This window comes from Ascaphus truei, chromosome 23, assembly GCF_040206685.1.
Source record: "Ascaphus truei isolate aAscTru1 chromosome 23, aAscTru1.hap1, whole genome shotgun sequence".
Taxonomy (NCBI): domain Eukaryota; kingdom Metazoa; phylum Chordata; class Amphibia; order Anura; family Ascaphidae; genus Ascaphus; species Ascaphus truei.
Genome location: NC_134505.1, coordinates 3,183,934 through 3,206,724, shown reverse-complemented (window position 1 = coordinate 3,206,724; position 22,791 = coordinate 3,183,934). Strand labels below are relative to the sequence as shown.

At 42.7% G+C, this 22,791-nt stretch overlaps 2 protein-coding genes across 2 annotated transcripts; both read right to left on the bottom strand.

Annotated features, from left to right (window-relative positions):
• Window positions 1-1,270: 1,270 nt before the first annotated feature.
• LOC142473078 (keratin, type I cytoskeletal 19-like) lies at window positions 1,271-5,847 on the bottom strand. Its single transcript, XM_075580238.1, has 8 exons — window positions 5,389-5,847; window positions 5,219-5,301; window positions 4,891-5,047; window positions 4,338-4,499; window positions 3,905-4,030; window positions 3,127-3,347; window positions 2,594-2,628; window positions 1,271-2,021 (listed from the first exon to the last, which is right to left on the bottom strand). The coding sequence occupies exons 1-8, from the start codon at window positions 5,800-5,802 to the stop codon at window positions 1,963-1,965; spliced, it is 1,257 nt and encodes a 418-aa protein (XP_075436353.1). The 5' UTR covers window positions 5,803-5,847; the 3' UTR covers window positions 1,271-1,962.
• A 5,349-nt stretch (window positions 5,848-11,196) lies between these two features.
• On the bottom strand, window positions 11,197-16,476 carry LOC142473076 (keratin, type I cytoskeletal 42-like). Its single transcript, XM_075580237.1, has 8 exons — window positions 15,961-16,476; window positions 15,176-15,258; window positions 14,316-14,472; window positions 13,367-13,528; window positions 13,005-13,130; window positions 12,207-12,427; window positions 11,702-11,733; window positions 11,197-11,357 (listed from the first exon to the last, which is right to left on the bottom strand). Exons 1-8 carry the CDS (start codon window positions 16,453-16,455, stop codon window positions 11,260-11,262), a joined length of 1,374 nt encoding a protein of 457 aa, XP_075436352.1. The 5' UTR covers window positions 16,456-16,476; the 3' UTR covers window positions 11,197-11,259.
• Between the last annotated feature and the right edge of the window lie 6,315 nt (window positions 16,477-22,791).

Genomic DNA, 22,791 nt, shown 5'->3' with positions numbered 1-22,791 from the left:
CAATCCATACAAATGTACCCATGCAAATCACATTAAAGTCTGCTATCTTAGAAATGAGCACATAATCCAATTTACACTTTACTGGGCTTCCTCCCAGTTTTGTGATGCCAGCTAGCCCTCTTGTCACAGACGTCATCTACTGTATATACTAGGAGTTACATGTGTGTGTTCGGAGCACAGAGTGGCATGTAATATGACTAAACACTGCATGGGTAAGAGGTGCTAAGGGCAGATATCCATTTGTCACTCAAATTTAGGAAGTCATACTTAGTCTCGTTGTGTCCATCATGAGCACCTTAATTTATTGATGTGGCTCACATGTGTCAGAGTATTAGAGGAGGGAAGTTATGAGTGCAGTTATATACCAAGGCAAATTTAAACGTCATTTGGTAGGAGTTTTTTTACTCTGTCATAAAACTGTCAATCTCGCAGCTGATTTGCGACAGGGGTGGGCTTATGTTGTTTCAACGGGGAACAATAGTACATAAACCCTAGCAAAAGGATTATGCAAATCAGATTTCAACAGAGATGTGTTTTGGACTAAACACGTGATTTTTCATTCTTAGTATGCCAGTGACCTCTCTGGGAGAAAACCTATGACATATGGTAATGTACTGTATAGCGATTTCTGTTTTATGTTTTATCCTATTATTTTAAGAACCTGTCCTGCATTTACTGTGATTGTATGTCCTTGTAATCCTTTTTCTGTAATCTAAGCACTTAACTTTTATATATATTAAAACATTTAATAAGTGATGCTTTGGGCTCTGAATGAACTTTTGCATGCTCTGGAGAGAGTATTTACATTTTTGGACATATTTTTCTGCAGATTTTTGTGTGTTAAGTGTATAGTTTTTTCAATAATAAACAAGGGCTTGAAACCCGGGAAGATCTATTAATTATATTTTTTTGCATTTCTTGGGTGGTGGAAGCATTTAGATATGATTGCAATTCAGTAAGGGGTTAATATTAAATCATTGATTGTATCTGTGCAGAGGAGAAAGGTGTGTTGGCTAGAGTAACCGAGTGTATTAACCCGGGTTGCATATCTAAGTCACGTGCTCACTTGTGTGCTGTTCGTGACAGGTGGTATATTGGGATGGATTGAGGAAAGATATTGTTTATTTGACGGACCTTTGCAAAGCTGAAAAGTGGGACAGCTTGCGACCTGTGTATTAACCCTTTTCCTGTATGCAGGTCACGTGCTCACAGGTGTGCTGTACGTATGTGACAGTTAGCATAACACTAAGAAACACATTAGACCGTATAGTATTTTGCAATGAGACAAACAAAAGTTTTATTGAAGGAATGAGTAAAAAGATGCATTACATGCGAGGTGAAATACTGTATGTACCACGTCACAAAATAGGAAAGGGGAAAGCTTGTGGGCACAGCCCATCCGCATTGTATCCAATAGCAGTGGCATGTATCAGTATTACGTGATATTTTAAGGCTTCTGTTATAGTTACAACACCCATTCTTGGTGTTTATTTTGGAAGAATATATCCCCCAGTGGGTAACATTGTCACTATTCACCTCGTTCTCTCTGTGGCTTTATCCTAATGGCCCTACTCATATTAAGCATATTTCCTGTATTGGTTTGCTTATATCTGTAAGGAGTCACAATGTTGTAAGATTTAAATGCAATCCTTAAAAAGCACGAGGAGCATCATTACAGGAAATGCTGAAACCTTTACAAGCTGGGAAACTGCAGACCAGAAGGTGAGATACACCTGACCTTAAAACCCCAAACCATTCTCTGTGCCCCATATCACCTACAGGTCTACTTTCCTACAGAACATATGCTAAGGATCAGAAAGACAGATTAGCTTGGACTTCTCAAACACAGACACTAATGAATCATTAACTTCTGGAGAGTTCGGCAAAGAATTCCGTTCTCCATCGCCGTTTCTTCTCTGTAGTTTTATGCCTTGATTTCTCCCCCCGAAGTATCAGATTTGTCTAACAACTGGCTTTCTGGCCATGTTCTGTGCTACGATGAACTAAATTGCTCTGGGCTTCTGGAAAGGAAAGACATACTGCATTCAATCACAATGTACTTTCTGTCAGCATGTGTGAAATATTGTATACTACATCATTCTTGGGAGTCCTTACAAAGTGTTCCCTGTGGATCAGTCCTGGTGCAATTAGCTTTGATAATTGCACAACCTAAATATTCACACACCAAAATAAATGCAATTACTTTCCTCCTGCTTAAATCCTGGTGTGCCTTGGCCTTTTCTCAGAGATAAATAAATATAAAATTTGTTCATTGAAGCAAAAAACTTTTTCACGTTTTTGTGACCAAAATCTATTTGTGGCAAACCAGTTTCCAGAACTTTTAAGAGCTTAAAGTTTCTCAGAAATTACGCATTTTCACCATAAGTTTGCAGTTTCACTAAAGTGATTGGCTCATCTGATTATGTTTCACATAACTCATTGGGCAACTTTAACATACGACTGTTATTGCATTGTTCTCTTTTCCCTCTTTTTGTTCCGTTTGGAAGTGTCTCATATAGAACAGTTTGGAGTTTCATGTAGTGATTTGAATATTTCTGTGATGGTTTTATAGCTAATCTCTCTTTGCACTTACCATGGCTGCCTCCTGAGGAATGGCATTGGGGAATGCTGTATAGAAAAACACAAGGTTATATAGTGAAGGTTGGTTTTTAGCACATAAACTTGAAAAATAAGCAATTGCAATCATACTGTTATTAATATTAATGAGTTTTCCTGAGTGATTTAATACCTTCAAGTGGTTATTTATTACCAAAAGCAAAGCAAAACCTATATATACTTTTTAGTAATAAGTTTGTGTTAATTATATTAGTTTAAAGAATTAGGCACTTAACAAGGTTATTTTAAAAGCGTATTTCATGATGTGAGTCATGCTTTCCGAGTGTGGCCCAAATGGCCTCATGTAATAACTGTAATACTCTCTGGGTTACATAGGTACTGATACTGGAATACACTCTAACCCTTAATGTATGTATGTTTGTGTGTGTGGTTTTGGAATATCCTTTCCTATACTGTACACTACCCCGTGCACTTTCATGGTGAAATAAGCCCAGTCCTCATGTCTCATTCATTCCATAATTAAGGTCTATGGGACACTGTGTTACATACTGCATGTCCTGTCCATCCAGCAGGCGTTTGTATGTGGCAATCTCCATCTCCAGATGTGTCTTCTGGTCCATGAGAACTCTGTACTCATAGTTCTGGTTCTCCAGATCAGATCGGATCTGGCCCAGCTGCCCTTCCACGTTGTTGATCATGCCCTGTAACTGGCTGAGCTGGGAGCTATAACCGGCCTGTGTCTCTGCCAAGCTGCCTTCCAGGGCTGATTTCTGCAAGAGAGGAACATACTGCAATAAGAGATTGTGCAATTGGGGGAAATGCTTATTTAACACAGTAGCACAGTCCTGTACTGATTACTAAATACAGCAGTATAGGCAATGCTGGAGAAAGGGAAATAGTAGATGATAAATATGTATGATTCATGGAGAGTAGCAGAGTCTGTGTGTTAAGCAGTAAATATGTGTATACCACTGAGAGTACATGTAGGCTTCAAGGGGGATTTTATATAATGCAGTGTACATTATATCTCTACCTACCACACTGTGAGTAGGCATTCTATATGAGCCAAGACACATATGTATGAGTCACAACCTTGTAAAGACACCTACAGTACATTTAGATGTTATATATTTTTTTCTTTCTCTTTTTGATACATCCCCCATGCTCCCCCTGGATTTTGAAGACCGTTACAGTATACCTGTATGCCATAATAACATTGCATCAGCTTCTTATTCCAAACCAATGTGTGTACTTATCCAGTGTTCTTTGCATAGACCTAAACAGTGATACCGCACACTAATGGAGGAATATGAGTGCTAACACATACCATGCTCAGCTGGCTCTGAAGCTCAATCTCCAGGCTCTGCGCACAGCGCTTCAACTCGGTGACCTCACTTTGGACTGACTGTAGCTGCTCAGAACCGGACGCCACCTGCTGATTCAGTTCCTCACTCTGCAAGAATATAGTAATAGAAAAGAGACCTTAAGGACTAATATCTTTATTATCTTTATTGGCCTAATACATTTCATTTAATCTTAATAGTAAATTTGGAATGTCCATAGAATTATGGGTTCCAACTTTGCTTCTTATACCTGAATTCATGTAGTACATAGATAAGTCACCATATCTTATTCTGCCTCAGGTACCACGTTCAATTGTAAGATACTGTATGCAAGCAACTTTGCGTTAGATTTTTTTTACACAGGATTAATTGACTGATATGAGCTGTTGAAATAGTAGAATGAAAGGGATGTGTTACCCTTTGAAGGAACATGCTCTCAACCTCCCTCATGTTCCTCTCCATCATGTTTTCATATTGCTCTCGGATCTCAGACAAGGCTCCGTTCAAATCCGCAGATGGAGCAGCGTTCACTTCCACGTTGACTCTGGCGCCCAGCTGAGCGCGCAGAGAGTTCACCTCCTGCAAGGGCACAAGATGAAGATGAGGATCAGGAGGAGCAGCAATGTCCCATTATGGGGGCTATATATCAAGCTGCACAGAAGAATATTTCTTTATTATGTAGGTGGAAGTAGTTTCAATTTCATGTTGTACGTCAATGTATTTTTTAAGTGAATAATTTGGGGAGTGATTACAGTATATGAGGATGTATTACAATTGATTTCTTCCAATTCAAAATGCCAGGCCTGCATTTGGGCTAACCCCAGTATCACAGAGATATGCTTCAAATGTAGGATGAGACATTTTCTTTTACATCAGGCTGGCAAAAACTATTCTTGCCCCGCACAAATACAGAAATATTAATGGTTTCATACCTAACCCCATCATCTTGAGTTCCATTCTATTACATTACCTCTTCATGGTTACTCCTCATTTGCTGAAGTTCATCCTGGAGGCCTTGAACTTGCATCTCCAGGTCACACCTCTCCATGTTCAGCCCTTCCAGGACTCTGCGCAGACCATTCGCATCCGCCTCAACATTGTTCCTCATACTGACCTCCGTCTCATACCTTGTGAGACAGCAAGAACAAGACATTAAGGGCTACACAGTCCAGGAAACACAAACCATTAAACGTGTCTACCTTGTACATCTTTGTGGAGATTTAGATGTACTCCTCTTATCTGATCTTCTTATTCATCCCTTCTTTCACTTATTTCTCCATAATATTCATGACACTTACTTGTTTCTGAAGTCATCTATAGCCAGTCGGGCATTGTCTATCTGCAGAACAATCCCTGCATTCCCCACAGTGGCTGCAGCGATCTAAAAACATATAAGGCAGTGAATTCATATTCGTCTTTTAGTCAGTGCAACATTGATTTCATTTCCAAAGAATGAACTTGAATGTACCTGGCACTGGAGCTCCTGAATAACACTGTAGTACTGACTGAAGTCAGGGGATGAGCTGGGGGCATTGTTTGCATACCACTCACAGATCTTTCTCTCCAGCTGGGCATTTTCCTGCTCCAGTGAGTTCACTCTCTCCAGGTAAGATGAAAGTCGGTCATTCAGAAGCTGCATGGTTTCCTTCTCATTGATGCCGAACAGGCCATCATTCTTAGAACCACCGTTACCCCCAAAGCTGCTAAAGTGGCTTCCATGACTAGAGCCACCATGTACACTTCCATAGCCACATCCATGACCGAAAGAAGAGTGTTTGGAGCTGGAAATTCCTTTACCTCCGTATCCTCCATGATGGGATCCTCCATGATGGGACATGTGGGAGCCACCATGATGGGCTTTATGGGGTTTGCAGTGGCTCATAGTGATGCTAAAGTTGAATCCAAATGGAAGGACACTGCAGCTTGATCAGCAAGTGAAGTGTAAGTGCTCCCTATCCAAAGGTCTCCTTTTATAGAAAGTATGGGTGGGAGGGGTTGTTGAATTATATCGACATTACACTTTTTCCAAGTCTAGACAATTTGTGAGATTCTTCAGAAATCAAAGACAAGTCTGGGCGGCTAAGGGACACAACAGTTTACCATTTTGTTACAATGCTGCACAACAGAGGGGATAATTTACCCCACCCATAATGGTACAAAAGTGCATGTCTACATCAAAGAAGAAGTAAAACACGCTGTGAATAAACACCGGTATAAAGCACTTAATTATTTAATTCATAGGATGTTTATTAATGTGTTTGAAAGTAATGTGTTACTCGAGAACGGAGGATTCTGATGACAATGTGGGTGGGAGACGGGGGATGCATGGTACAAAGCCAAATACCACTTGGATCCTGATTTAGTCGTTTGCTCTGTGGAAACTAGTTAAACCTATTTTGGAAAATATCGACAGTTACTTTTCTTTCAATGATTTAATTTATTGTGAGTCAAAATATATTGCACTACAATGTGAAAATAATATAACATAACTCGTAAGGTGAAGAGCAAAGTGAGAACTAAACATGCTTTAATTGTACTGTTCTACATATATAATCTGTAAGGTTAGGATACTATTGGATTCTTTTCTTTTTTCAAAATTCTTTTTTGTTATTTGTATAGATGTGTATGGGTACAGAAGTTAAAAAGGGAATGACACAGGGGGGAGGGAAGGGGACAAAATATACTTGAAATTATACAGTATATCATCCTTATCTCAGGTACCGCCATTTCCAATACATCCATATCTTAACTAGGATTAGACAGTTATCAGTTATATGTGTCCAGCAATAATTTGCCCTGAAACAGGCGTCAGAGCGAGCTGTTTTGGAAGAACTACTGCACCGACACACTTTATTCGAGCAAATACCCAGTATGTACCTGGCAGATACCTGGAATGCGCCGCTCCTCACCTCTGACAAGCCCCGTTGCGTTTGCCTTTCCAGCCTGGGTTCATGACTGGCTGACGGGCGGCTGATCTGTTAAATGATAATGATTAGGATTTAATAGGCTGCAATGCTTCGCGTGTCTACCAGATGGCATAAATTCATGAATTGTAATGCAGTATATATATATATATACTGTGCAGTATTGCAGCCAGCGGGAATAAAATGCTTCAATCCCTGCTTGGAAAATACCTCAATGCACTCGGGCAGAAAACAGTCACAAACCTCAATACACCCGGGTATACCCGAATTCGTGGGACTAGCCGAGCTCGAATAAAGTGTGTCGCCAGTGTAGTCAGCTAATTCCTGCTTGGAGGGACAGCCATTAGGGAAAGCTGTTATGTATGGGAACATATTCTCCTACATTTATACATAGATTTATTTAGTTTTTCTATTTCCAAAACATGTCTCACTTTGTCTGTAAATATGGGCGATGGAGATGGAAGGGCCCTTTCCCACTGTAGCGCTATGGAGCAACGTGCTGCTGTTAACGGGTGATCGATGAATGTATTGGTCTTATAGGGAATTTCTTGGAATTGGCTTTCCATTGACCGTTATCTAAGGACCAGCCGATAAATGAACCCCGATGAAAACCAAAAAGAGAGCGCAAAAGAAAGACGCTATCAATTCAACAGAACAATCACTTTATATCAAATGTAAACAATATAAAAACTTACAAAGCGCCGATATCCACAGGCTGGGCAAGTGGCAACATCGTCATCTACGTGACGTCACGGCGCCATGCCGCGTCACGTTGCCATGATAACGGGGACATCACGTGACGTCTGGGCGCCATACGGCCTTATTTTTGTTAAATAAATCATGACACGGTGTAATATGTCATGTGTTGTTGTTCATCTGAGGTTGCATTTACCTAATTGTAAGACCGGCTAAGGAACAGATGATTGTTATTATGTCCTGATATGTCAAACCATGGAATTCAAAGAGGGTGTACTTTCTTTTTCACACAACTCTATATCCATGTCCTTTAAAAACATGTTCAATGTATTTTTTCTCATATAACACTTGGAGACACACATTATTCTTTGCTGTATGCCATCTTTTTTTGGAGGACCAACTTCTATTATTGTTTTCATTAATACATTTATGGGATCTTTTCCACTGTTCAATTCACAAGTAACCGTTTAGTACGTGCTGTCTTACATGGACAGTGGAGACTCCATACGCCCTCTCGATAAACAACTACTATGGCACAAAAGATGAGATAAACATGGCCGCAGCTGTGTTATATATACATACAGGAGGTCCACCCATTCTCACCATATAGTTCTCCGTAGAGTTCATGATCCATCCTATCGTGACTTGCTACCTTTCACATCAGCCGTCCACCTAGTCCACCAAACCCTAGCTTTGTGCATGCTTGCTGCCCTTGGCCAGACATGTCCCTATAATATCATCCAAGAGCACCCATGGGCCCCCCAAACCTTGAGCCTGCTTAACTGGTGACAATCACCCCTGGATCCTCCAGACCACCCTGCCAAAGTCAAGGCCATTTAACCCCTTAAACTGGCCTTGACTCACCCCACAAAAATTGACCGCCATCTCTGAACCTCCTGCCCAACCTAAATTTAGTATATCCCAATTTCCGAACGGTGCACCCCATCGCGTCTAAATAACCCAGTAAGATCCCATTCTAACTCCCAACCGAAGAAAAAACCTTTACCAACCATAAACTTTTCCATTGACCTATTCAATTTTCTGCAACATTTTTCAATTCTTTTCATACTCTTGACTCACACCCCCGCAACCCCTCCCAATGTAACCTCTGCACCCTTTTAGACCAAACTGATATCAAACCCCCAAACCCTCACCAACCTACTAGATGGAGTTGTCCCCAAATCATTCAACCCTTTCCGGCCTTTGCTTACCCCTTGCTAGCTCCAAAACCAGAGGCGACGCTCCTTCCTTGCACAAACCGCAGCCCTGAGGACAGTAAGTCTTACAACATCCGTGTGTGGCTGCAAGTTGAAGAATAGCTATAATATGCTGTGGGAATTAAAATATTGCTTAATCCAGCGGTGCGCAAACTGGGGGGGAGGGCGCGCCTCCCAGGTGGGGTGAGACTTTTTTGGGGGAGGCGCGAGCCGTAGCATCGTTTGACACCCGTTACCGTGGAGACGCGGCGTCAAATGACGCGGTGGGTCACGTGACGTCACATGACCCCCCCGTCATTTAACGCCGCAGGGGGTGGGGGGGGCTCGCCACAGCGGGAGAGCAGGCAAAGGGGGGGCGCAGCCCAAGAAGTTGGCGCACCCCTGGGTAAATCCATACCCAGATCCTCTGCTTCCTTTTAATTAAATGTATAGCTTTGAGATCCTTTTAGCCCCGTTGGTCATTAGGAAAGTAATAATTTTGCATGCACATATACCTTTTTAGGGGATCAATAGCTAAACATTCTTCGCACGCCATTTGATATCAAGTATATTACCGACTACATAATTAAACCGAATCTCCCACTGCTTGAGACACAGCATTTTTATTGAATAAACAATTAAAAAGGTTTAATGTACAGTATATAAAGTATAACATAGTGCATATGGAAATACAACATCTTAAAAATAGGTCATTATACATGAGTGACAGTGCAGTGTGATAATAGTGTTTAATAAGTTATTGTGTTGCATTTTAGTGTTATATACATTCAGTGGCAGGCAGTGTTCCTGCTTATGTTGTTCACCTTGATTGTGTTTCATTGTGTTGGGTTGCATGTTAATTTTTTTCCTCATGTGCACGTTGGGACTTTGTGTTCCATAAGCCCAGTGTTTTTTTAGCAGGGGTCCCTAGGAGCCCTTGGGTTCCCCCGGGTGTCCCTTAAGGTTTCCCTGCAATTTTTAGATCACTTGAAAATTGTACCAAATACAGAAGAATTTACAATGCATCTGATCTCAGACGCGCTATTAGAGAGGGTTGGGGTTCCTTACAATGCATCTGATCTCAGACACGCTATTAGAGAGGGTTGGGGTTCCTTACAATGCATCTGATCTCAGACGCGCTATTAGAGAGGGTTGGGGTTCCTTACAATCCATCTTATCTCAGACGCGCTATTAGAGAGGGTTGGGGTTCCTTACAATGCATCGGATCTCAGACGCGCTATTAGAGAGGGTTGGGGTGCCTTACAATGCATATGATCTCAGACGCGCTATTAGAAAGGGTCGGGGTTCCTTACAATGCATCTGATCTCAGACGCGCTATTAGAGAGGGTTGGGGTTCCTTACAATGCATCTGATCTCAGACGCGCTATTAGAGAGGGTTGGGGTTCCTTACAATGCATCTGATCTCAGACATGCTATTAGAGAGGGTCGGGGTTCCTTACAATGCATCTGATCACAGACGCGCTATTAGAGAGGGTTGGGGTGCCTTACAATGCATATGATCTCAGACGCGCTATTAGAGAGGGTCGGGGTTCCTTACAACGCATCTGATCTCAGACGCACTATTAGAGAGGGTTGGGGTTCCTTACAATGCATCTGATCTCAGACACGCTATTAGAGAGGGTTGGGGTTCCTTACAATGCATCTGATCTCAGACGCGCTATTAGAGAGGGTTGGGGTTCCTTACAATCCATCTTATCTCAGACGCGCTATTAGAGAGGGTTGGGGTTCCTTACAATGCATCGGATCTCAGACGCGCTATTAGAGAGGGTTGGGGTGCCTTACAATGCATATGATCTCAGACGCGCTATTAGAAAGGGTCGGGGTTCCTTACAATGCATCTGATCTCAGACGCGCTATTAGAGAGGGTTGGGGTTCCTTACAATGCATCTGATCTCAGATGCGCTATTAGAGAGGGTTGGGGTTCCTTACAATGCATCTGATCTCAGACATGCTATTAGAGAGGGTCGGGGTTCCTTACAATGCATCTGATCACAGACGCGCTATTAGAGAGGGTTGGGGTGCCTTACAATGCATATGATCTCAGACGCGCTATTAGAGAGGGTTGGGGTTCCTTACAATGCATCTGATGTCAGACGCGTTATTAGAGAGGGTTGGGGTTCCTAACAATGCATCTGATCTCAGACGTGCTATTAGAGAGGACAAAAAAGGAAAATTAAATAACACACTGCGCTCGACTAATAAGGGAAAGAGTGGTGATAGTATACCCACACCTAACTGTGATAATGAAATATATATGTGATAACAATCCCCACCCAATGTCTTGGGACAAGGGGATGGCAGCCTGGAATCGTGACTTGCTAAGTGATATAGAACAAGAGAATTATGACCTGGCGCAACAATCACACAGTGCAAATATACAGAATTGTACACAATACATTATTTTTGGGGAATTAACTGAATAATTCCAGTTCTCCGTTGATCGTTATTTTCCTTTCTGGGAGGCGTCATATCTTTCACATGGTCCAGTATTGACCAGCGGCTCTAACACTTGAGTTGGTGAATTTGCTCCCGAGTTGACACGACTTTTCCATTCTCAAACTCTTCAGTGATCGAGACGATTCTCAAGCCACCGGGAGATCCTAGGGGAAGGGGGAATTGACACCACAATGCAGTCCATGTCCATGATGTCCTGCGCAATTCTTAAGCAAGTGGGGCAACTGTAGTGCACGATGGGGATTATTTAGTAAACTGTGATTGTGCCAGTTGGGGCACAGCCACACAGAAACTCCCATTGGCTCGAACTGGCGTTTCCAGTGCAATGAATACCACCCTAATGAGATCATATGCCATGGGTTTAGCAAGAACCATGACAAATTATTCTGGTTTCCCACTTGGTGGTACAGCTGACCCTTTAAAGGGTTTAGCATTCAGTAGCAGAGACCTTAATCCCTACATGGCTTTGTAAGATCCTTTTTTCACTTACCTTTGCCTTTTGACGATTGAGACTTTGGGATGCTGTAGAGAAAGACAAAAGATTAAATATGTTTAGAAATCCGTCTATTATATTAAGATGTAGGAATGAGAACTTATATCAAGACAATTGAATGAGAATATATTGTAAGATTTAGAATTTCATATGTAGGCCAAAAGAGTTGAGTTGCAGTTAAGATTTAATACATGACAGATGTTGGAGGTTGGCCTACAGTAGCTATCACACTGCAAGGCCCAGTCTGAATCCTAACATAACGGGATAGTGTTTAGTGTTTAGTGCGAAGGAGGGAGAAGGAGTGGCTCAGTGAGTAAAGACACTGACTGGCACTGAGAGTTTGAAGCAGGGGAGCCTGGTTCAATTCCCGGTGTCGGCTCCTTGTGACCTTGGGCAAGTCACTTTATCTCCTATAAATGAGTACTTGTTTAATGGCTTTCACTAGGAATTCTGTTACACAATCACATGAGACATGAGACATGAGACATTCTGTTTTACATACTGGGTGTCTTCTCCTTCCAGCAGGCGTCTGTATGTGGCGATCTCCATCTCCAAACGTGTTTTCACATCCATCAGTATCTTGTACTCGTGGTTCTGGCGCTCCAGGTCCGATCGGATCTGGGCGAGCTGAGCTTCCACATTGTCGATCAGACCTTGTAACTGGGAAAGCTGGGAACCGTACGTGTCCTGTGTCTCTGCCAAAGTGCGTTCCAGGGCTGATTTCTGTAATCAAAGTAACAAAACGGGTGGGTGATACCTCTATAGAATATATTATACAGTCAGTTATATATTTCTTATTCATTTAGTTGTACGTGGATTAAGATCGAAGTATAAGGCTGGTCAAATATACGTAACCTAATTCCCGGCACACATACAAGGGTAACATAGGCCAGGGTAACTTGCATATATCCATATAAGGCAACGCCCCCACTGGGAGGCACAAACAAGATAAGGCCCTCTGTGGGGCCGGCCCCAGTCGGTGTGCACGCACATGATCAAGCGCGAGTGGCGCGCCTTCATTTTGAGAAGTCAAGAAATTTGACTTCTGGCGTGGCGGCCGAACGATGGCCACGACGTCACGGCGGGGGTTCAGCCAATGAGGGAGAACCAGCCCCGTGACGTCATGGCCGGGCCTCCCCGTCGCTTAAGATCCTCAGTCTTCAGATCGCTCGGCTGAAGGCCACGAATGCTGCCGGGCGCCCGTTGCTCGTACCCGCGCGTTCACTGGGGCCGGAGCCGTAGTCTCATTTCACTCCATAGGCAAGAGGTCGGACTTGTTTACTTAGATTGAAAAACGTACGGTGCTAAGTTGGGCTTGCAGCTCGATCTCCAAGGTCTGGATTGTATGTCGCAGCTCAATGATCTCGGTTTTCACTGACTGTATCTGTTCAGGGCCAGAAACCCCCTGACAATTCAGTTCTTCGCTCTGTGTGGGTGAGAAGAGAGAGAGAGACAGTGAAACAACAATCATGGAAGAATATCTCAAACCGGCAATAAGCAGTCCCTTTCGTTGTTGTGTGTTTGAGAGGGTATGATTAAACCATATAATTATAACATTATTATTGGTATCTGGAGTCTTCAAGAGACATATAGGGTACAACACAATACTCAATAGTGCAATTCTTTAAGGTTTCATATAGGCAATGAAAGATTTCACTGTACCTGCTTGATGAAGCGGTTCTCAACCTCCCTTATGTTCTTTGCCATCAAATTCTCATATTCATCTCGGATCTCAGACAAGACCTTATTGAGGTCCACGGCGGGAGCAGCATCAACTTCCACAGTTACTCTGGCACCCAGCTGAGCACGTAGACAGTTCACCTCCTGCAGGGGCACAGAAGAAGGATCATGGTTATGGAATAGGAGTGGGAAGAGTGTGGTCTAGATGTTCGTCTTAGACACAGAAGGATTAAGGATTTGTTCCTTGCTCAGCCATGTAGATCTTACATTCTGCATGACCTCAGCGCAATCATTTTCCTACCTACGATTGAACTAAAATAATTTCATTGTTGTCTTATTTTCAAACCCCGTCCCCCCGTCTTTGGAGACTGCCCCATAGACAAACAATGTTAAACAACTCAAGATGTTGCTGTGTACGTAAAGTGTTTTGAAATGACACCTCCATTACACCTGCCATAGTATCACAACAATCCTGATTTATTGTAGATAGAATCCAAAGTGTCTGCTTCTCAAAATGATAACACACTCAGATAGGGATGATTTGGCCCACATCGTTTCTCCATTGTCCTACTGCAACTCAGTGAATCCCAAGCCGTACTAGATTAAGACTTTTATTAAGTTCTTTCTAAACTTGCAGTGTTTATGTAGGCGTTTGCCAAGCCGTACCCATTATTTGGCTGTGTTTCCCCTCAACACTTTTGCTGATTCACGTATTTAGTACTCTTTCAAGGAGGAGTCATTTTCTCAATGAACGCCTGTCAAATTCATGCCTTCACCAGCTCTAGACCAGGACACGCTCCGTGGGACACCAGGGAAGTCAAATTACCTGTACTTTCAGAGCTTGCGTAAGTTTGTTTGTTCTCTATACATTTGGGACATCGATATAAGCAGCTCTTCCTTCTTCCCTATCCCCTCTAGCCCTACACATTACCTCTTCATGTTTCTTCTTCAGGTGGAGGAGCTCTTCGTGGAGGTTTTCAAGGTGGAGCTCCAAGTCACATTTCTCAAGGGTCAACCCGTCAAGGACTCTGCGTAGCCCGTTCACATCGGCCTCCACGTTGTTACGTAGGCTCAGCTCCATGTTATACCTTGGGAAAGGGGAAAGATGCAACGAGTGAAGAGCAGACAGTCTCAGAAACACTTATAATGAAGCGCATGTTAACAATATGATTTCTCAGCGCTTTTAAGGGATCTCTTTCTGCCTCTAAGAGTAGGAAAAGGGAGATGTCTATTATTTAATAACCCTTGGAGGACCTTTGAATAAAGTGTCAATAGTACTATATAAACCAGTGTTATATGACACTGGGAAGGCTATTGTGTAAGGGGGTAGCGAGTTGAGTCCAAGCCGACAATCTGATTAGATAAGCACAGCTGATCCTTACATGATATTGCTGTGTTCTGCTTTCTAGGGATATATGTGCTTATAAATATCTAGCTATTTGGCACTGTGTTACAAACACGTGGATTCTCTTCCAAAAGCAATTTACAATGTTTAGGAAAGTGATGACATGTGACAGATTCACGTTATGGCTCAATTAAGGATTTAACTATTTATTTTTTCTAATGTCTCGTTTTTTTCTTTCTTTTTTGTATGTATGGTATGTCTTTATTTATACAGCGCCATTAATGTACACAGCGCTTCACAGCAGTAATACACGTGACATAATCATACAAATAACAAATAATGCAACTAACACATAATGGGAAGAAGGGATTCAGACATAAAAGTAACATTAGGAAAAGGGGGCCCTGCGCCGAAGAGCTTACAATCTAATGGATCATCAGGCTTACTTGTTTTGGAAGTCATCTGCTGCTAGACGGGCATTGTCTGTCTGCAGAACAATCCTGGCATTGTCCACAGTGGCTGCCGCGATCTGTAAAGGACGGAAGATTGTGAAACACGGGTCTGGATATCTACGCATCCTTTAGAAAGAGATAACCAAATATTACAAACGTAATTAAGTGTTTCCCTAAATGCTATGTGATACATTGGAAAGTACATATCACCCCCTACCACATGCAGGACTTATCATCTGAGATCTGACTCCAAAAGACTGTTCATGGTCCCAAGGCTCAGCAAAGTATCCGGCCGCTCCTCCTTCTCTTACCGTGCACCCCACAACTGGAACAATCTACCGGAGACTCTCACAGCCGCCACCAGGCTAAGTTCTTTCATAACTAAAGCCGTCTCACATTCTGGTCCGTAACTGTTACATACGCCTATAATACGCTGTATATTATCTTTAACTGTGTATGCAATGTTTTGGATATAACGTATAACCCTGCTCACTTAATGTAACTTTGTATTTTGAACCAAGTATTTGTTATCGTACCTCTAGGCTTAGGACATACTTAAAAACGAGAGGTAACTCTCAGTGTATTACTTTCTGGTCAAATATTGTATTAAATAAATAAATATATTAGCTACGGTTTTCAAATAAACCGAGGGGGAAAAAATCGACATAGTATTCCCATATTTCTACTTAAGTATGTGCCACTATTGGAGACAGGCTATGGGCCTTAATCATCCAATTGGTCTGAACCTGTTTTACTATCTTCTTATGTTTTGTTTTTACCTTGTGCTGGAGCTCCTCAACGGTCCGGAAGTAGTTGCTGAAGTCAGGGAATGTGTTGGGAGTATTTATGTCGTACAACTGTTTAATCTTTTTCTCCAGCTCGGTGTTTTCGTGCTCCAGTGAGCGCACCTTCTCCAGATAGGATGCCAGACGGTCGTTCAGCTGCTTCATGGTTTCCTTTCCATTGACACCGAACAGGCCATCCTTTTTCCAACCACCATGGCCCCCAAAGCTGCTTAAGTCACACCCATACCCACCATGTGCACTTCCAAAGCAAAACCCATGGCCTAAAGAAGAGTGCTGGGAAATTCCTTTGTATCCTGATCCTCCATGAGCACCGAGTGCAGCACAGGCACCTCCATGGTGGACTCTATTAGAGCATCCATGGTGGGCTGAAGAGACGTGGCTGGAGATCTTGGGAGAATGGCCACCAGCATGACACATTCCCTTGAGAGATCCAGCGGAAAAATGAGTCTTCTTGACACTGTGGCTCATATTGGCAGTGACACGTGGTTACACGGTAGCTTGGTCAGCAAAAGAAGTGCAAGTGTTCAATATCCAAGGATCCACTTTTATAAGACCTAGTGTGGGTGTTGCAGAAAAGCGAGTGTTTTTATGTGAATTTTACAGGCGTCTCAGCCCATGCCAACTTTTTTTTTATTTAGCTTCCTCAAAGTGAGTTTTTACAATGAAAGGCATTTTGTGGGATATCTTTTTTTTTATAAGTTTTTGGTGATGCTGAGCATCAGAGAGAAGCTTTCGCCACACCCTGACAGTGTTACCCAAACATCTTTTGGATCAAAAGGACAGTTCATCATGGCCAGTGATAACACTCGTGACAAAGCTCTAAACCATTTCTGTGGACTGCACTTATGGGAAAAGTGACATCTTGTAGAGAGTGATTTATGACCAGGACATCTTTGCCATTAAGGCTGCAGGTAAGCATGCGTCCATCCATTCAATAGCGATTACCACAAAACAGCACCAGAATTATCAAGGATTCCCATTGGGATCTTGTCTTTGATGAATATGACACTGTTTTCTGCATTACTTTTTGAAGACTTGGATAAGAGAACTTTAAATGATTTATTCATTGAGTTATCGAATGTCTCACAGCGAAGAAGACATCATATATAATATTATATGGTAGCAAATCATTGATGGGACAATAAGAATTGGTGCAACTGAAATGCAGTCCTCGTCTACATAACTGACTATGGTTACAACAAATTGTTTCATACAGGTAAAGTATATAAAACAAGCACACCTCACTCACACGCTAAGCTTTGTAAATAGTTTTGCAGTTACCTTTGGTGTCTTAGCAGCATATTATTTGTAACCCCAATAAAAATAATAATAACGTTTAAAGCGCCGCAAGATCTGCCAATTACATTTAGTTGGATGGTTTCTCTAATCAAGGGGAATGTTTAGACAAGAAAGGAATATTACGGGACAATGTTCTTACAGTTAGGCGTGAACTTGAAAAAGTCAAATCGGCTGGGAAGTGGTTAACAGTGCCGGGAGGTGCTCTACAGCAGAAGACTGCTTAGTAAGCATGGGCTGTAGCTGTCCTGTTGCTGGTTAACGTTGGTATCAGGTAGTACTGATCCATTTCTGTATGGGAGCTTTAAGTCAAGATGCCCCTATTTACATCATGTCACTGCCGCATCGAACAACATTATGGAAGTCTCCCAAGGTGCCAAGCTGGGGTGGCCAAGGAGGGAGACCTAGAGCCAGAATTGTCAAAGAATGGACATCGCAAGTCAAACTTTGTCTTGCTTTTGATAAACCTGCTGCAGTTTGACCCCAGTTTGCCGTTATGTGGAGATCTGCTAGATAGGTTGCCACGATCTTTGAGGGGCTCGGTCAGAGGGAGGATGTCTTTTTGACATGTCACACATTGAACGCATGTTCCTCAGGCCGAACAGGTTAGTACTGGCTATCAGATATGATGGTAAAAAAAAGAGAGGAAAAACCCGGCAACACCATTATTTATTCCTGTATAGCGCTGGCAGTGCACACAGTGCTGTACATAGATTTTGTGCAGGCGCGAGTCCCTGTAATGTAGAGCTTACAATCTATTTAGTGGTGTCCAAGGTCTCAAGGTGCTTCAAACTCAGTGGCCTTGTTTATCAGTCAGTGCCCTTGTTTATCAGTCAGTGCCCTTGTTTATCAGTCAGTACCCTTGTTTATCAGTCAGTGCCCTTGTTTATCAGAGTCAGTGCCCATGTTTATCAGTCAGTGCCCTTGTTTATCAGTCAGTGCCCTTGTTTATCAGAGTCAGTGCCCTTGTTTATCAGAGTCAGTGCCCTTGTTTATCAGTCAGTGCCCATGTTTATCAGTCAGTGCCCTTGTTTATCAGTCAGTGCCCTTGTTTATCAATCAGTGCCCTTGTTTATCAGTCAGTGCCCTTGTTTATCAGAGTCAGTGCCCTTGTTTATCAGTCAGTGCCCTTGTTTATCAGTCAGTGCCCTTGTTTATAAGAATCAGTGCCCTTGTTTATCAGTCAGTGCCCTTGTTTATCAGTCAGTGCCCTTGTTTATCAGAATCAGTGCCCTTGTTTATCAGTCAGTACCCTTGTTTATCAGAATCAGTGCCCTTGTTTATCAGTCAGTGCCTTGTTTATCAGTCAGTGCCCTTGTTTATCAGTAAGTGCCCTTGTTTATCAGTCAGTGCCCTTGTTTATCAGTCAGTGGTCTTGTTTATCAGTCAGTGCCCTTGTTTATCACAGTCAGTGCCCTTGTTTATCAGTCAGTGGCCTTGTATCAGTCAGTGCCCTTGTTTATCAGAGTCAGTGCCCTTGTTTATCAGTCAGTGCCCTTGTTTATCAGAGTCAGTGCCCTTGTTTATCAGTGAGTTCCCTTGTTTATCAGTCAGTTCCCTTGTTTATCAGAGTCACTACCCTTGTTTATCAGTCAGTGCCCTTGTTTATCAGTCAGTGCCCTTGTTTATCAGAGTCAGTGCCCTTGTTTATCAGAGTCAGTGCCCTTGTTTATCAGAGTCAGTGCCCTTGTTTATCAGAGTCAGTGCCCTTGTTTATCAGTCAGTGCCCTTGTTTATCAGAGTCAGTGCCCTTGTTTATCAGAGTCAGTGCCCTTGTTTATCAGTCAGTGCCCTTGTTTATCAGTCAGTGCCCTTGTTTATCAGTCAGTTCCCTTGTTTATCAGTCAGTGCCCTTGTTTATCAGTCAGTTCCCTTGTTTATCAGAGTCAGTGCCCTTGTTTATCAGTCAGTGCCCTTGTTTATCAGTCAGTGTCCTTGTTTATCAGTCAGTGCCCTTGTTTATCAGAGTCAGTGCCCTTGTTTATCAGTGAGTTCCCTTGTTTATCAGTCAGTTCCCTTGTTTATCAGAGTCAGTGCCCTTGTTTATCAGTCAGTGCCCTTGTTTATCAGTCAGTGCCCTTGTTTATCAGTCAGTTCCCTTGTTTATCAGTCAGTGCCCTTGTTTATCAGTCAGTTCCCTTGTTTATCAGAGTCAGTGCCCTGGTTTATCAGAGTCAGTGCCCTTGTTTATCAGTCAGTGCCCTTGTTTATCAGAGTCAGTGCCCTTGTTTATCAGTCAGTGCCCTTGTTTATCAGAGTCAGTGCCCTTGTTTATCAGTCAGTGCCCTTGTTTATCAGTCAGTGCCGTTGTTTATCAGAGTCAGTGCCCTTGTTTATCAGTCAGTGCCCTTGTTTATCAGAGTCAGTGCCCTTGTTTATCAGTCAGTGTCCTTGTTTATCAGAGTCAGTGCCCTTGTTTATCAAAGTCAGTACCCTTGTTTATCAGTCAATGCCCTTGTTTATCAGTCAGTGCCCTTGTTTATCAGTCACTGCCCTTGTTTATCAGTCAGTGCCCTTGTTTATCAGTCAGTGCCCTTGTTTATCAGTCAGTGCCCTTGTTTATCAGTCAGTGCCCTTGTTTATCAGAGTCAGTGCCCTTGTTTATCAGTCAGTGCCCTTGTTTATCAGTCAGTGCCCTTGTTTATCAGTCAGTGCCCTTGTTTATCAGTCAGTGCCCTTGTTTATCAGAGTCAGTGCCATTGTTTATCAGAGTCAGTGCCCTTGTTTATCAGAGTCAGTGCCCTTGTTTATCAGTCAGTGCCCTTGTTTATCAGAGTCAGTGCCCTTGTTTATCAGAGTCAGTGCCCTTGTTTATCAGTCAGTGCCCTTGTTTATCAGTCAGTGCCCTTGTTTATCAGTCAGTTCCCTTGTTTATCAGTCAGTGCCCTTGTTTATCAGTCAGTTCCCTTGTTTATCAGAGTCAGTGCCCTTGTTTATCAGTCAGTGCCCTTGTTTATCAGTCAGTGCCCTTGTTTATCAGTCAGTGCCCTTGTTTATCAGTCAGTGCCCTTGTTTATCAGAGTCAGGGCCCTTGTTTATCAGTCAGTTCCCTTGTTTATCAGTCAGTTCCCTTGTTTATCAGAGTCAGTGCCCTTGTTTATCAGTCAGTTCCCTTGTTTATCAGTCAGTGCCCTTGTTTATCAGTCAGTTCCCTTGTTTATCAGAGTCAGTGCCCTGGTTTTTCAGAGTCAGTGCCCTTGTTTATCAGTCAGTGCCCTTGTTTATCAGAGTCAGTGCCCTTGTTTATCAGAGTCAGTGCCCTTGTTTATCAGTCAGTGCCCTTGTTTATCAGTCAGTGCCGTTGTTTATCAGAGTCAGTGCCCTTGTTTATCAGTCAGTGCCCTTGTTTATCATAGTCAGTGCCCTTGTTTATCAGAGTCAGTGCCCTTGTTTATCAGTCAGTGCCCTTGTTTATCAGTCAGTGCCCTTGTTTATCAGTCAGTGCCCTTGTTTATCAGTCAGTGCCCTTGTTTATCAGAGTCAGTGCCCTTGTTTATCAGAGTCAGTGCCCTTGTTTATCAGTCAGTGCCCTTGTTTATCAGTCAGTGCCCTTGTTTATCAGTCAGTGCCCTTGTTTATCAGTCAGTGCCCTTGTTTATCAGTCAGTGCCCTTGTTTATCAGAGTCAGTGCCCTTGTTTATCAATCAGTGCCCATGTTTATAAGTCAGTGCCCTTGTTTATCAGTCAGTGCCCTTGTTTATCAGTCAGTTCCCTGGTTTATCAGAGTCAGTGCCCTTGTTTATCAGTCAGTGCCCATGTTTATCAGTCAGTGCCCTTCTTTACAGTCAGTGGCCTTGTTTATCAGTCAGTGCCCTTGTTTATCAGTCAGTGCCCTTGTTTATCAGTCAGTGCCCTTGTTTATCAGAGTCAGTGCCCTTGTTTATCAATCAGTGCCCATGTTTATAAGTCAGTGCCCTTGTTTATCAGTCAGTGCCCTTGTTTATCAGTTAGTTCCCTGGTTTATCAGAGTCAGTGCCCTTGTTTATCAGTCAGTGCCCATGTTTATCAGTCAGTGCCCTTCTTTACAGTCAGTGCCCTTGTTTATCAGTCAGTGCCCTTGTTTATCAGTCAGTGCCCTTGTTTATCAGAGTCAGTGCCCTTGTTTGTCAGTCAGTGCCCTTGTTTATCTGTCAGTGCCCTTGTTTATCAGCGTCAGTGCCCTTGTTTATCAGTCAGTGCCCTTGTTTATCAGTCAGTGCCCTTGTTTATCAGAGTCAGTGCCCTTGTTTATCAGTCAGTGCCCTTGTTTATCAGAGTCAGTGCCCTTGTTTATCAGTCAGTGCCCATGTTTATCAGTCAGTGCCCTTGTTTATCAGTCAGTGCCCTTGTTTATCAGTCAGTGGCCTTGTTTATCAGTCAGTGCCCTTGTTTATCAGTCAGTGCCCTTGTTTATCAGTCAGTACCCTTGTTTATCAGTCAGTGCCCTTGTTTATCAGTCAGTGCCCTTGTTTATCAGTCAGTGCCCTTGTTTATCAGTCAGTGCCCTTGTTTATCAGTCAGTGCCCTTGTTTATCAGAGTCAGTGCCCTTGTTTATCAGTCAATGCCCTTGTTTATCAGTCAGTGCCCTTGTTTATCAGAGTCAGTGCCCTTGTTTATCAGTCAGTGCCCTTGTTTATCAGTCAGTGCCCTTGTTTATCAGAGTCAGTGCCCTTGTTTATCAGAGTCAGTGCCCTTGTTTATCAGTCAGTGCCCTTGTTTATCAGTCAGTGCCCTTGTTTATCAGAGTCAGTGCCCTTGTTTATCAGAGTCAGTGCCCTTGTTTATCAGAGTCAGTGCCCTTGTTTATCAGAGTCAGTGTCTTGTTTATCAGAGTCAGTGCCCTTGTTTATCAGTCAGTGCTCTTGTTTATCAGTCAGTGCCCTTGTTTATCAGTCAGTGCTCTTGTTTATCAGTCAGTGCCCTTGTTTATCAGAGTCAGTGCCCTTGTTTATCAGTCAGTGCCCTTGTTTATCAGTCAATGCCCTTGTTTATCAGAGTCAGTGCCCTTGTTTATCAGTCAGTGCCCTTGTTTATCAGTAAGTGCCCTTGTTTATCAGAGTCAGTGCCCTTGTTTATCAGTCAGTGCCCTTGTTTATCAGTCAGTGCCCTTGTTTATCAATCAGTGGCCTTGTTTATCAGTCAGTGCCCTTGTTTATCAGTCAGTGCCCTTGTTTATCAGTCAGTGCCCTTGTTTATCAGAGTCAGTGCCCTTGTTTATCAGAGTCAGTGCCCTTGTTTATCAGAGTCAGTGCCCTTGTTTATCAGTCTGATAGAGAACTGATAGAGTATTTAGCCCCTACATATGGATACAGTACTTGGCTACTTGTCTTTGGCAAACTGTGTCAGCGAACATACGTCATACAGCTGTGCTATATCCATGAATCTTTATCATCTAGTTGTTAAGCATCAATACAGCTACTGTATGTTCTACATGTACCTGCAGTGTAAATGTGTTGTGTTAAATAGTTGCTTTGATATGAGTCCCTTCTTTTAAGAATGAGCCAGAAAAGATTATTACTTATCGTGTT

Excerpts from the sequence above, each read along its gene's own strand:
- LOC142473078 (XM_075580238.1), bottom strand. The coding sequence starts at position 5,802 with ATGAGCCACTGCAAACCCCATAAAGCCCATCATGGTGGCTCCCACATG. Across the intron at positions 4,031-4,337 it reads AGAGCATGTTCCTTCAAAGG|AGTGAGGAACTGAATCAGCA; the intron begins GTAACACATCCC and ends ATATTCTTGCAG. Across the intron at positions 2,629-3,126 it reads CTGGATGGACAGGACATGCA|CATTCCCCAATGCCATTCCT; the intron begins GTATGTAACACA and ends TTTTCTATACAG.
- LOC142473076 (XM_075580237.1), bottom strand. The coding sequence starts at position 16,455 with ATGAGCCACAGTGTCAAGAAGACTCATTTTTCCGCTGGATCTCTCAAG. Across the intron at positions 14,473-15,175 it reads GCAGATGACTTCCAAAACAA|GTATAACATGGAGCTGAGCC; the intron begins GTAAGCCTGATG and ends CCCTTTCCCAAG. Across the intron at positions 12,428-13,004 it reads TGCAAGCCCAACTTAGCACC|AAATCAGCCCTGGAACGCAC; the intron begins GTACGTTTTTCA and ends CTTTGATTACAG.